At 39.6% G+C, this 13,885-nt stretch overlaps 1 protein-coding gene across 3 annotated transcripts in view; it reads right to left on the bottom strand.

Annotated features, from left to right (window-relative positions):
- The window catches only part of RNGTT (RNA guanylyltransferase and 5'-phosphatase), a 467,131-nt gene that overhangs the window by 49,339 nt on the left and 403,907 nt on the right, over positions 1–13,885 (bottom strand). For all 3 annotated transcript variants that reach the window (XM_019520359.1, XM_019520361.1, XM_019520360.1), the window contains one exon: positions 10,665–10,731. In XM_019520359.1, the coding sequence (XP_019375904.1) occupies positions 10,665–10,731 (67 nt within the window). The remainder of the gene's footprint in view (positions 1–10,664; positions 10,732–13,885) is intronic.

The raw sequence follows: 13,885 nt of genomic DNA, 5'->3' as shown, positions 1-13,885 counted from the left end.
ACTAACTATGAAACTACTTAGTTTTGGAAACGGTCTGTGGCACCAAATAGCTACTGCACAGAGTAACTAGGATCCTCCAAAGGGCAGATCTGAAGAAATACGCCAACATAACTTCACCAAACCAGATAAAGTGCAGTAAAGTAGATTTTTATAAATCCACCTATACTAAATACAAAAAACATACAGAATACTGTTACAAGGTGGCGCACAGGGTTAAACTGCAGCCCCTGGGTTCCCACCTCACCACCACTCATTCTGGCTGCAGCAGCAGTTGGGGCTTCCAGGCTCCCCCTCCCTCCAGCTTCCCTTTCTTGCTCCTGCCCATCCCACAGCTTAAGGGTGTGCTGTGCAGCAGTGGAAGAGGCCCCCAGGAGCATGGTATAGTGGACAGAGGGGAGAAGCAGTGCAGGGAGCTGCAGCACGGGGTTGTACAGTGAAGTGGGGGAGGTGTCAGAGGACCTGCTCCCAGGCATTTGTAGCGCTGCCTGGTTGCTGATCTACTCCTGTCCCAGTCCAGCCTCCTAGGATACCACTCTTTCTATCTCATTGCCTATCATGCTGTGATGTTATCTACCAGTTAATAATCTATTCTGCCTTGGCCTATCTTACCAGTATCACTGGTAGCCTGTTCCTGCGTGTGCTATGGTGCCCCATCTCCATTATTTCTTTTTTTGCACCTCACTGACACCGGTGCATGCATAAGGGCCCTACCAATCCTAACTGTACTGCAGGGGTACTAATGGTGGCCTCTGGCTGCCCCTATAGTTATGCCCAGGCCTCAAGTATTCCTTTAAGTTTATTCGCTGGGCCTCCTAGCCCTGTCTCTATCTCTGTTTATCCATCCCACAGGCTGCTGGCCCTTGCAGAGGTGCTTCTCCACCATCTCTCCCCCCTTTCAGGGCTCCAAGCATGGCTTTCTTTCCTCCTCACTGTGGCCTTCACCACCCAGTGGAAACAGGAAAAAAGCATCAACCGGCCAGTTGCCAACACAAACACAAACCTCACTCTGAGTCTCATGCTGCTGCAAAACAAATCCCTACCCCACTCTGCTGGTTCCCTCCCAGCCTTTAGAGTACCTTCCCAGACCTGCTTTCTCTAGCTTCAGCTGGCAGGACCTCCTCTCCTCACTCAGGTCAGGGCCACACTGCCTGCTCTGGCCCCAGCACTGAGCTTATCTCTGACTTCACCACCTTTCTCCAGTTCTTTTCACCAGGCACAAGGTTTTCTACTCAGCCAGCTAGACAGCTAGTTTTTCCAAGAATCTCCCTGTTGCCTTATGACTCCTGACTCTGGGCTCCAGTGGCTGCTGGCTAATCTAAAGTCTTCCCTCTCTGGGCTATAAAAGTCCAAGCGTTAAAAGGCCCCCACTCCATTCTCTTGCTTCTCATCCATCTGGAGGTAACAGGGTTAGGGTTCCCTGTCACAGGAAGGCGTGGCCTTAGACACTTACAAGTTGGACTGTCCTGCTCCATTACATACCTTTACAACCACATATCTATGCATATAACTTTCACCTTTTTTTTAAATACAAAACAGCCTGTAACTGAACCACCATCATTGCACACGTGCCCAAACCAAATAGCCGTGAGACTGGGAAAATGTTCTTGCTCATTCGTTTATCCTGTTGTTTATCTCCCCCCAACTCCTACTCACTATGTCACATCTAGAATTTATACTGTAGGCTCTGGCAAAAACACATCTATTTTTTCTTTGTGATGAGTATGAGAAAATTGCAAATGCTGTAAAAATAAACATTATTTATGTATTAATGCTTAGTTTATTCTTTTACAGTGCCTACAGTTTACCGCCAGATTACTGTAGATATATAGATTACCTACAGTACACATAAGAGCTACTAATAAACACTATAAATATTAACAATACACTGCAGCCAACAATGAAAGGAGATTTAAGAGTAGGTAAGTTTAGATCTTTTATCATGTCACCTTCGTTTATTTCTGCTAAAGATAAACTAAAACTAGCGCTTTACCTATTTCTCAGAAGGTGAACTGGGTGGATGATCATGGCTTATTTTCTGAAACAGCAATTTTTACCTTCACAGATGGGTAGACATTTTTCTTTTAGATCAACAAGTTGAGGTGAAGTACTGTAGCTCTATATGGTCAGTTCAGTTTACATTTCTCAGTTCACATAGTCTGTGAATAAATGGGATTAAATGTAGAACTGGAAGTAACTTCCTTGCCCATCAAGTCTGACTTCCTGCTATCACAGGAAGCTCCTTTTAACAAATTTATTACACTCCATCTTAAAACTACTTAGGTTGTTTGCAACTATGATGGTTTACTTATTGCTGCCAGTACAATCTCCTGCCCATATGTTTAAAACACACAAAGCATGAATCAGGAGTCTGATTAAAGGCTTTTCTGATAACAATGGCAGGCAGCTGATCAAACTGCTGGTTATGGGGAAGATAGGTGTAGCAGGACAGCTCTGACCCTGGGCAGCCACGACGTATGAGGCACTGTCAACTGCCATTGTGCTGATCATGGTGGCGGGGTCAGCTTCCACTGTAGTGGTGGCTATTTTTGGCTCCCACCCCAAAGGTGGCATCTGCAACTGCTTCCCCAGTCGTCCAGCTTCAGTTACCCCAATGGTGGGGAATAACACAGGGATGCATTCATTCCAAAGTTCTCACACAGATCAGGTATTTATACCTTTACTTTCCTTTAGTCTAGAACTTGATTAAATCAAATCAAAACTCTATTCTGCTCACTTGGTTCCACTGGATCATTACTGATCCTTTGAGATCACTTCAGTTTTTGACAAACTTTAGGAGTAAACCCTTTGCAGTCATCCTAGTAAGCCATGAGTTTCTGGCTCAGCCAATACCTACTCACTCTGACAGAGTTACCTTCTTCCAGTTCCAAGTCTGCATTGATTCACAATCAGTTTATATACAAATTTCATATGTTAAAAATGTCCTTGAACTTAAGCAGGTCTTTCCTACCCTACTCCTCACACCTTGGCTGATGTGTTTATAGAGAAGAATTATTTCCACACTCAACTTTTGCACTGCTAGGCTTAACAAGACAACCTTTTGTTGTCGCCTCTTGTAGAGTTAAGAAAAGAGACTCTGTTCTCCCGATCATTGCAGTGGCTCTTCTAGGCCTCTGTTCTAGTTGGACTTTATCTTTTTTTGAAAATGAGTGACCAGACAGTAGAATGACTCCAATACTTCCCAACCTTCCCTAGAAATAATTTGCCTAATAATTCTATGATCATATTTTGGGGGTTTTTTTTGGTAACTGCATCACAGTCCATGATGAACTAATATACCCACATCTTTCCATATTCTGTGGTTGCCAATTCTCCTAGCCCACCCCTAGGACAGCCCTGGCTTAGAAATAACACATTCTGCATCTGTGCAGGGGATTGGACTAGCTGACTCTTGAGATCTCTTTTCAAGTCCGTGGTGTGTCTGCACAAACATGCATTTTACACAACTGGATCTGAATCCTATTCCTGATCCTACAGCTTTCTTCTGAATTGGGAATACCTCCTATCTTTGTTTTCTACTCTTTGTGACCAATTCATTATATGTGTGGTCCCCAGACCAATATTTAAATATCTCCACCAGTAATCTCCATCCGGCCTGACAGCATTCTTTTCACCAGAAACCATTATAAAAATTCAAAATATTCTTTTGAGTTGTACTTGTATAATAGTCTGTGAATAAATTAAAAATTCTGTTAACATTTGAAGCTAAGATGATGGACATTAAAAACAGGCCATGAGAACTAAGTATTTTCTTCAAGACAAGATCAGGACTTATATTTATATAATCTGTTATGACCCATTGTTTAAAGTATTATAAAAACCTCTTTTTCAATATGTAGTTAAAGATTCTGGGGGGAAAAGTGGGCAATATGGTCTTCTGGGCTATAATTTACCCAGGAGAGGTTGCAGTCCGATTTACTTTATCTCCTAGCAATCACTAACAATGTTCTTTAACGTTAAGGGAGGTGGCCAGATGCGTCAGTCTGAAGTCAGGTAGAAGCTAGAATATTACAGACTAAGTAGATTAAACTAAAATTCACTCCTATACAAGTCACTGACCATAACAGGAAACCACATTCACTCACCTTCCTCAGAAGTACACAAAAGACTTCCACAGCCTTACTACATGAAAATGGGAGCAGATCATATGGATATAAAATGTGGACACAAAATGCAAATATCACATGTATATTTTCAAATATTCTCCCCCCCACCATAACTGTCCTCTTGTTCTATGAAACTGAACAGTCACAGTTTGACAAAAGTGGTGTTTATTATGCAACTTTTAATAACTACACTTAAAAATAATCTTGTTTTAAAATAGCAGTAATTAATCTCTATTCAAATGGTAATTTAATATGTTAAGAGCCTAAAATGAAACTGGTCATTAACTAAATAATAAAGTTTGCCAGAAGATCGATTACTGTTTAATAATGGAGAACATAATGTACTGAAAAATATGTTTTAATCCCAGAAGCAACTGGAAATGAACTGCAAAAAAACCTTTAATTCCCTCAAAATGTTATGTGACCTCAATTTCTTTAAAGAAGATATTTTATAAAATAGATTTAATATATTTGATATATTTTTAAGATACTTTATAAAATTTGTTATATTTAATGTTTTCTTTAAAATAAAATAAATCTGAAAACACGTATTATGATGAATGCTTATTTTACAAGCATCCGTCCCGACAGTTTTAAAGTGTACACTATATAACATAGCTTTCATAAAATGACTAGTGTATATGCTGGCCTACTTAACTTTATTACTTTTAATCAAATCAAATTGTATGATACGATAGCTGTAAGGTTGTTAGTAACCTTCAACAATGGCGATGAATTTGGGAAAAAAAAAAAAATCGCACGATAATTACAAACTACTTCCAACTAAATTATTTTATATTTTGGATCATAACAGCTATAGAAGACTTGTATCTAGAGAGTGTGAGACTATAAGAGATATTTAATAGATCAGTCCTAATAGAGAGAACCCACAAATCACTGAATTCCCTCAAGACTCAATCTTTGGTCTTTTCACTTTCTTACAAGTTAATGGTAGAAATTGTTAGAGAATGTTCTATTCATTTCTGTTCAGACACACATATATAAGACCAAACATATTTGAAAATGAAAATGTTCTGTAACATCTTTGAACAGATGCTAGAGTTAAATGTTAGACTAGAATAATCTCATTTAAAAACAGAACTAAAGTGATATTGAAAACTAATTTTAAATTAAATCTATTCCCTCAATATAACCTTAAGAGAGCAATGTTCTGAAAATAAATAGGGATTTTCACTGCAGTTATTAATTTGACTCCAAACTGTCAATTCACTTATTCTTCTCTCTGAATTAATTATCAGCCATCTGCATTAGCTATCAAACATTAACTTTATGTTTACTTAATAAAATATAGATATTGATGCCATCCTAGCTGAATTTTTTGCTTTTACATTCTCTATAATATGTGACATCCTTAACATCAAGGAACATTCCTAAACATCATCCTAGCACAAGATGAAACTGAAAACCCTCAAAATTACTTCTTCCAGATAAAAACAAGTGCAAAATTGTCAAAAGTATGAAAATCAAATATATACATATAAACTTCTATCAGTTGACCTGCATCAGGTCAACCAATCACTGCTCAAACAATGCAGAATTAAGCTATAAAAAAGCCCGAACAAACATCAACATTGGTTGACAGCCTCAAGAATACTAGACTAAATTCTGTGCTCATAGGCAAAACACGAAGCCTGTAATGTCTCAGAAAATGCATGGGAGAATAAACCACTACAAGGAAAAACTCCATGTAACTTCTCTGTTCTAGCCAAGAAAGCTAGAACAGTACACTCTGGGACGATACAATTTCTTCTGTGCTGTTTCTGGCCTACCTGCTATCAGATGCAATAGATTTATAAGATCTGAGGAAGGCATGCTTTGTGCCCTGCCATGTAACGAATACCAATACTAAGTTCAGAAGCCAGGTACTGCATTCCAGGTACAACATAAGGATCAATCATCTATATGGTACCATTTAATCTTGGCAATATTAAAAAGAATAAAAAAAGAGATGTGATGAACAATTTCTTAATTTATTCAATAATTTATTTAGCAAAAATATTCAATTACTGTATTGTTCATTTGTACATAGCATGCCTCAAAAAACTCAAGAGCAAGAAACTAAAAATGTAACTAAAAACTTCCATGCATAGGCATACAACCACCATAAAAATCACAGAAAATCTATAATGGATAAATCTGCCCCAGAAGCAATGGCAGTATTTCAGCCCTTTTCTTCCTCAAACTTGCCAACCATTATCAGACCAGAAACCCCTTACATTATCTTTAAATATTACACGGTTCTGGAAAACCAACTCTATTCATTGCTAGAAAGAGGTACTTGTATAAGGAGCTCTCTCTATTTATGTATAGACTGACCTTATTTGACAAGCAACATAGTGGGTTTTGTGTATTAATATTGGATATGAAGGTCTGTAATTGCTTAATCCTCAAACCAAAAGTATTATCTATGCAAAGATTGTTTTGAAAACTGTAAGATTATAAAGGCTACAATGAATGGGTTCAAATACATGGATGGTCAATTTGGTCTATATCAAGTACGCTAAAGTGGAAAACACTTGGGATGGCATGAAAATGAAGGATGTCAACAGTAAGATGATGAGTGATGAGTTGCTAGTTTACATTAACAGAAAAGACTGAAGCAAAAGCAGATTTCCTTCAACTCAAAGTTAGTGGATATTCTGCTTTACACAGATTACATAGTAACATAGTAACAAACATGTTCACTTTGGCTCTCAGATGTTTCAGATAGGATTGTTAGGAACCATGCAGTAAGGCTGGACTGCTGAAGGAAGAAAAGGCTGGACTTACTGAAGGAAGAAAAATTAAATAAAGTTTACTTATCAGCAACAAACATTCATAGAGACAACTGAATGCAAAGACCTACATTTGTTAGTTATATGCACACCCTTGGTGGATACACGACCCCTAAAATGAGCAATCACCTAATGAAGCTATGCCCTTATGGATCCGAAGGTATGTAGCAGTGGCTCCCAACCTTTTTTTGCCACAACCCACTGCTGGGAGCGGAGTGCGAGTTTTGCCACACTGCAGAGGCACTCTGAGATGCCATCTCCCCTGGCACTGTGGGCTGTATCATGCTACTGCTGAGAGTGGCAGGAAGCGTAAGTCAGAGAAGAAATGGGGAACTCAAAGAACTTGCCTCTGCTATAACTAGAGTGATGCCGGGAGAGGTGACTGGGTAGGAGCCCAGGGGCTCTATGTTAGCCTGTGCAGGCTACACAGGGTCCACAAACCACCAACTGGACAGCCCCGTTTTAAAGAGTGCTTCAGCCCTTGTAGACTACACTACATTTCCCTTCAAGTACACAAACACATGCAAGATCCTAACTTCAACTTCCACAGTTTGCCCTACTTTGACATTCTTTGGATACAGGCACAAGAACTTCCAACTTTTCTCTATAGTCTACAAATAATTTAGCAAATAAATAAGGCTGTCTCTTGTAAGTATTAACTAAGAGTATCATCTACACTGATCGTCTGGGTCAAGCTAAATACCACCCTATACCCCTGCCTACCAACCACCAATACTAAAAGCCCCTAGCTTCACCACCAGTGGGAGGACAGCTAAATGCCAGAAACTGTCAAGAAGTTCAACATGAGGTTGACTGTACTGCCACTTTCATTCTTCCCTGCTCCATACTGCAACATGTTTGGAGCTCACCTTTATGCTGCAGGCCCAGATCACAAAAAGTTCAACACTAGTACTCCCAGCAATTCCTGTTCCATCCTTCAAGCCCTTTTTTACCCCATTTGTTATCTCTACTGCCCGTAAGTAGAGCCAAGCAAAGAGATAAGCAGTACACAAATATTCCTAGAAGAGTTCTAACTTGAGGAACAAGCAGTGGTGGCTCTGGTGTGGTCCATAAAGTAAAATGCGGATGGTGGAAAGCAGCTGATGTGGCATGCATGGGCTGATTGAGGGTTACCTGGAAGGTTAAATCTAAATATGGGAACAATCATACCCTGCAAGCCTTTTTTTAACACAAAATCTGCATGTTCGTTGTAAGATGAAATTTTTTAATGGAAAATATAGTGACATATAAGTAGACATAGATAGAAAAGAAAACCATGAAGTAGGGACTGGAAAAAACCTAATGATGCTGTATACTCCAATGTTGAGAGTACACCATCCAGTGTTCAGATCTTTCAAAGGGTTTAGGCTACAAACAGAGAATTCATAAGCATCAATGAACAAAGATCTATATTAAATAATTTTAATTAATAACTCTCAATAACTGATACCTAAGATGAAGAAGGGTTAAATAATCTAGGAAAAACATTTTGGTATAGGGTTATAAAAAGTACAGAGGCATTTTCAACAGGATAAAATACAAAACCATTATTTATTGGGACCAGCTCAATGGTTGAAATGAAACGAGTTCTCTACTTTTTCTTGTAAGGTAACAGATAGGAGAGCCTTCCTTTGCCTGACTCCCATAATCAGACACTATTTTGATGGGTTTCACATGATAAAAACCATGAAGAGGCCTTTATATTAATTTAAAAGGTAAGTATGTTACATTAGGTCAATCTCTATTTCTTGAAAATTAGACTTATGACTTGGAAGAGAGAGATGCTTACAGAGTATCTTGTACAATCATGGAGGTGAAAACACCTGGAATACATGGTGCTACTTGAATGCCAGGATAAGGCATTCTAGATTTGGATCTGCTCTAGCTACGACATCAAACTGCCTGAAACTTTAGAAATGTAGACACAAGGGTACAGGATGAGCTTACTGGCTCCTACACTGACACTGAGTAGGCTTATAAACTCCTCCACTAGTTCTGGGGTCTTGTTCTGTGTGGGAAAAGCTGCCTGCTTTCTTTTCTTGAGATGAGAGTAAGATTGTTATTTTGGATCCTGCTGTGGGCATCACACTAGATGCCTTTTTGGGAGTCCTTTTATTGCCAGACTGGCCTAGGCCCAGTGTCAATTTTTTCCCATCTTCCTCACATCAGTCCAAGGACCCTGTGGTTAGGCTGTAAAAATCATGTTGTCACAACATAACAAGTATCCAGTGCAAATAATATTTCAATAGTGTGTTGGATTCCCTGATTAATGAGAACTGAATCTATGAATTATGAGCAAACGTCTCCTAAAGAAATCAGGGAATGAGGTCAGCTGATAATGTCCAGTATAATGAGACAATATCTCTTCCCACCCACCTTACACTTGTCAGGTGATATTGGGGGAGAGCGATGAGGTATGAGCGATGGTGCTGATACTAGGTTAATGGGATTAGATGGAGTCAAGGGCAGCCCTCCACAGGGTGGAACAGATTACAAAGGACTGACCTCCAACAATTAACTTTTTTAGGATAGTTTTCAGATGCGTTACTTCAACCATTTTTCTAATGTTTTATGTTTTCTTCCTGAGGCATCCAGATACTTACAGAATGGCCACTTTTTTATATAAATTAAGATTCTATTGAACATTTTCATTGATGCAAACACTATTTTGGAAAGAGTTACACTTTAGGATATAAACATTCACCTGAGATGAAACATCTTGCCATATAAGGTTTCAGAGAGGAACACTTAAAATAGTTTGGAAGTCAAATCAGTTAAATGATATAAATTTAGGGATGTAGGAAGATAGTACATGTTTCCTATGTTTTTTGAATAAATTCTTAAAACTTGGGTTTTGATTTAAAAGTATCAATAGTTTGTGGGGGGAAGGGGAAGAGAGAGAGAGAGAGAAAATTAATTTATTAGAGCTGGCCAAATAATTAAAACATTGAAATCTTGAAAATGTTTGCATTTCAATGTACAATATAAATGAGACCCTTTAACTGTTTCATGAAAACAAGACAGATTGAAAATAACCAACCTCAGATTGATTGATTACGACACTCATTTACAATATGCAAAACCTAGACTCCAGCCCACACTCCAAAATCAGATTTCACATCTCATCTCAGGTGAATGCAAAACTGTGCTAATGGCTTTTCTGGGAGGATCTCTCTTTACCCTCAGGAAACTCCACAATTAAATTTTCACCCAAACCAGTATGCTTTCCCAAAGCTTCACTAGCAATCAGCTGTTAGAAACAGGAGATCTACTTAAAGTTCAGCTGAAAAATAGAATCATTAAAATCACAAAAGATGAATGTTTTGGGAAGTGTTATATGTCCTTTATAACAAAGTCTAATAATGTTGGGAAAATATTTTCTTGTGCTTTCTAATGCCATGTCTTCCCTGTCCAAAATCACTTGAAAGATTAGGAGTTGAAAAGATGGCTTTGTTTTGAAATGTCACTGAGAAAGTAACCTAAAAAATAAACATTTTGTTTCTGATAATTAACCTAGTGTCAAAATTAATCAAACAAGATGATAGAAAACATTCAATTTTTTTGACAAGCTAAATACATAAATGTCACTGGAAATAATCCCAGAACATGACGAGCACGATGAAAATTACAATATTTTTCATTTTTCTTGAAATGATATTAATTCATCTGAAGTATTCTGAAATTTCAAGAAATATACAAGATCTTAATGACTTTTAGGTAAACCCAAAAATCTTGTTAATCATACCTTAATATGTGCAAAAGGTCTGTCAAAACTTCCAACATAAAGAAGACCAACATTCTGGGTAAGGAGCCTAAAAAAAGGAAAACATCATTTAAGATCTCTCTTTATTTCTTATAGCCTAGTAAATTTTTCCAAGTGTGATAGTTGTTATTAAACCCCTGTTAGTGTAACAGGCTTAATTATGATCCAGAAAGAAATACTATTGAAAAATATGATCGAACAGAACAACAGTGTGTAGAATGAATTCATTAAAAAGAAAAGATACATAGTAAAGATAGAACACATTCCTGCAAATTAGTGTGTTGAATTCCTACTGTAAGAAGTGCTTCACAAATTAATTTCACAATATTTTTGGTGTCCTTATACAGGAAGCAGGCAGTGCTCAGTCATGAACAAAAACCACAGGGCATATACTATTTCTGTTTAGTAATGGCCCTTTAAAGTAATAGTATCAACTCAATTACTGCTTTAAAATAAGTGAAGGTTAAACGACACAACATTAAAGTTGCAAGTTTAACAATAACATTATCTGAAGTGATATAACCAATATGACCCCAACACCATAACAGAACTTACCCCAACACCATAACAAAAAATCCCTAAGACTCTCTGCTGTGCCATTTAGCAATGCCCCATCACCACTGTGCTATTCATTAGATTCCATTTAGTAAGCCACTGTGCGGCACCAAAATTTCTGCTAGCAAAAGGGTGAACTGGTTCAAAAATGTGTTGATACTTCTGATTATAAATTAATTTGGTTTCTGCAGCTAGGTCAGATAGTGTGCAAGTGGTCAATATCACCAAGAAGATTAGAAATATTAAGCACCAGGGATACGTAATTCCAGAGAATATGAAACAATAGATGTCTGTGAGGTAAAGTGGGACAGATGAATGCACTGGAGTGCTGTACTGCTTGCCCTGTAGAGGTCACAGTATTAATTCCTGCAGCTGCTGGAGCTACCATTAAGGCCCAGCTCTGTAACCCAGGGAAATAATGTCACTGTGATTCATCCTTTCCTCCCTGTTTCCCCCTGACATAGGTATTAGTCACCAGGGACAACTAGAAACTCCAATGGGGTACATGGGGAAACAGGGGAAAATGTGAATGATATTAACTTTGGGTTCTGGAGCTGTGCTGAAACAACAGGGATTAATGCCTCTGTGCAAGGGGTCAGTCAGCCATGGCAAAAACCCCATGGGCTGAATCCAGCCCCACGAGGCGAGTGGTTCAGCTTGTGAAAAGACCAAAGGGTCGGGTGCCCTGATTTGGACAGAAAGTATGTTTAACACCTCTGCTGGAAGGTGATTCACTGTGAATTTGGATTGCTGATATTTTGCAAATGGAAAAATCAAATGCCATTCATAAAGAGATGTCAAAACAGTGCTTTCTTTTCAACCTCAAGATTAGAAATTATATTAATATTTTCCCCTAATATATTGGAAGGGAAAGAGGAACTAACGGATTAGTTTGAGCCCATCATAGCAAGGGCAGGCAACGAATGTTCTGTTTAAACCCTTCTAACATACATACACACATACAGGAAGGCTTACCAGTGGTTAAATGCTAGTGCCTAATGGGTTCATACTAAATGAAAAATGGGAACAATTCCTATTGTAAGGATTCAAGGTACGTTGTAACATTTTGGAAGAGATTCATAAACCAGTAAGGCTTTTTTTTTTTTTTTTTAAAGGAATTTCAAATTAAACTAATGGAAAACAAAAGTATCTTTCGTGCTACCAGGAAACAACCAAAGTACCTCTTTTGCCCTGAACAAAATAGTATACAAGGTTTTCATTACTTTAACTTGTTACATTTTTCTTCCTCTCCAGTACCACAATAACTAAGAATACAATATTTAGAGAGATGATTTTTTACTGAACACAGTATCATTGCAGAAGTTATGGCAGAAGAAAAGATACACAATCAAATTCAATAGGCATAATTTCATGGGTTGGTCTGCATTAGATGGGCTATTCAAGGGCTCAAAAAGCCACCCTCCCTCCCCCACCAAAACTCCATGCTCCAGGATACAAAATTAGAATCCCAAATAAGTAACATGACTACTATTTATGGATGTACACTATACAGAGAAAGATTTATATTATGGTCCCATCATTTGGTCCCCTGAGTTTTCTTATTGTGTTTCTTGTTTCCACCATATTAACATTCTAAGAGCAGCTTTATAGGGTGTGTCCAGATGAGCACACATGTGCCTCTTGCAGTGTCTCAAATCCCTTTGAGATGCTGCAAGACGCATGTGCAGGAACAAAAAAAATATTCCCCGTGCTGCATATTTGCAGCGTGGGGGCAAAATTTGGTACCTGGATATTTAGGTACAGGCAACGCCTGCTTAACGTGGTTTCACCTAGTACTATTTCGCTATAGCACTCATTTAAAATTCATACCTTATTACACTTGGCGCTGAGCCAGTTTCATTACAGTGTTTAGCAAGGTGGCAGCACCAGCAGTGAGAAGTGGTGAGTGGCAGCAAGTGGGCAGGTGTGAATGTGGGGCCTGCACCAGTGCCGCAGGGCCAGGGCCAGCAGGGGCCCAGGGCAGGGTGGCAGGAATGTGGGCAGGGGGTGCGGAGAAGCAGTGACGGCGAGAAGCAGCGAGTGGGAGGGGGCAGGAATGAGCGTGGGGCCCCCGCCAATGCCTGGGGCCAGGGCCAGCAGGGGCCCAGGGTGGAGCGGCAGGAGCGCAGGGAGCAGGCTGGCATGTGGGGCCAAAGTGGCCAGCGGTGGAGCAGGGAGAGGCAGCAGTGGTGGCGAGAAGCTGTGGCAAGAAGTGATGGTATCCAATTACCTCTATTTACCTTAATTCCTATGGGGAAATGGGTTTCACCTAGCGCGGTTCTGCTTAACACTTGCTTTTTCTGGAACCAATTAAAAGTGTTAAGCAGGGGTTGCTTGTATCAAAATAAAACCTGGGTGAAGAAAGCAGGGCAGGGTATGGTTCCGGACCATGCCATGAGGCAACTGGAGTTCGGGTCTGCCACAGAGCTGCTCTGGCACCTAGCCAGAGTGTCTCTTATGGCTGGCCCTTGCCCTGGTGCTGAAGCAAGCTGCCTGCCCATTTAGGGCAAGCAGCGTGCAGGCTGCAGGGCCCTGGACCCAGGTTCTGTGCCAGGTAAATAGAGGGTTGCAGGGGGCTACTGGAGGGGGGAGAGGACCATGGGGGGTCCTGCCTGGCCCCAGCCCCCACTTGCTCCCCAAACCCCCCA

Source organism: Gavialis gangeticus, unplaced genomic scaffold, assembly GCF_001723915.1.
Source record: "Gavialis gangeticus isolate Ggan-Ray unplaced genomic scaffold, GavGan_comp1, whole genome shotgun sequence".
Taxonomy (NCBI): Eukaryota; Metazoa; Chordata; order Crocodylia; family Gavialidae; genus Gavialis; species Gavialis gangeticus.
The sequence above is the reverse complement of the archived record's forward strand: the minus strand, read 5'-3'. Positions and strand labels throughout refer to the sequence as shown.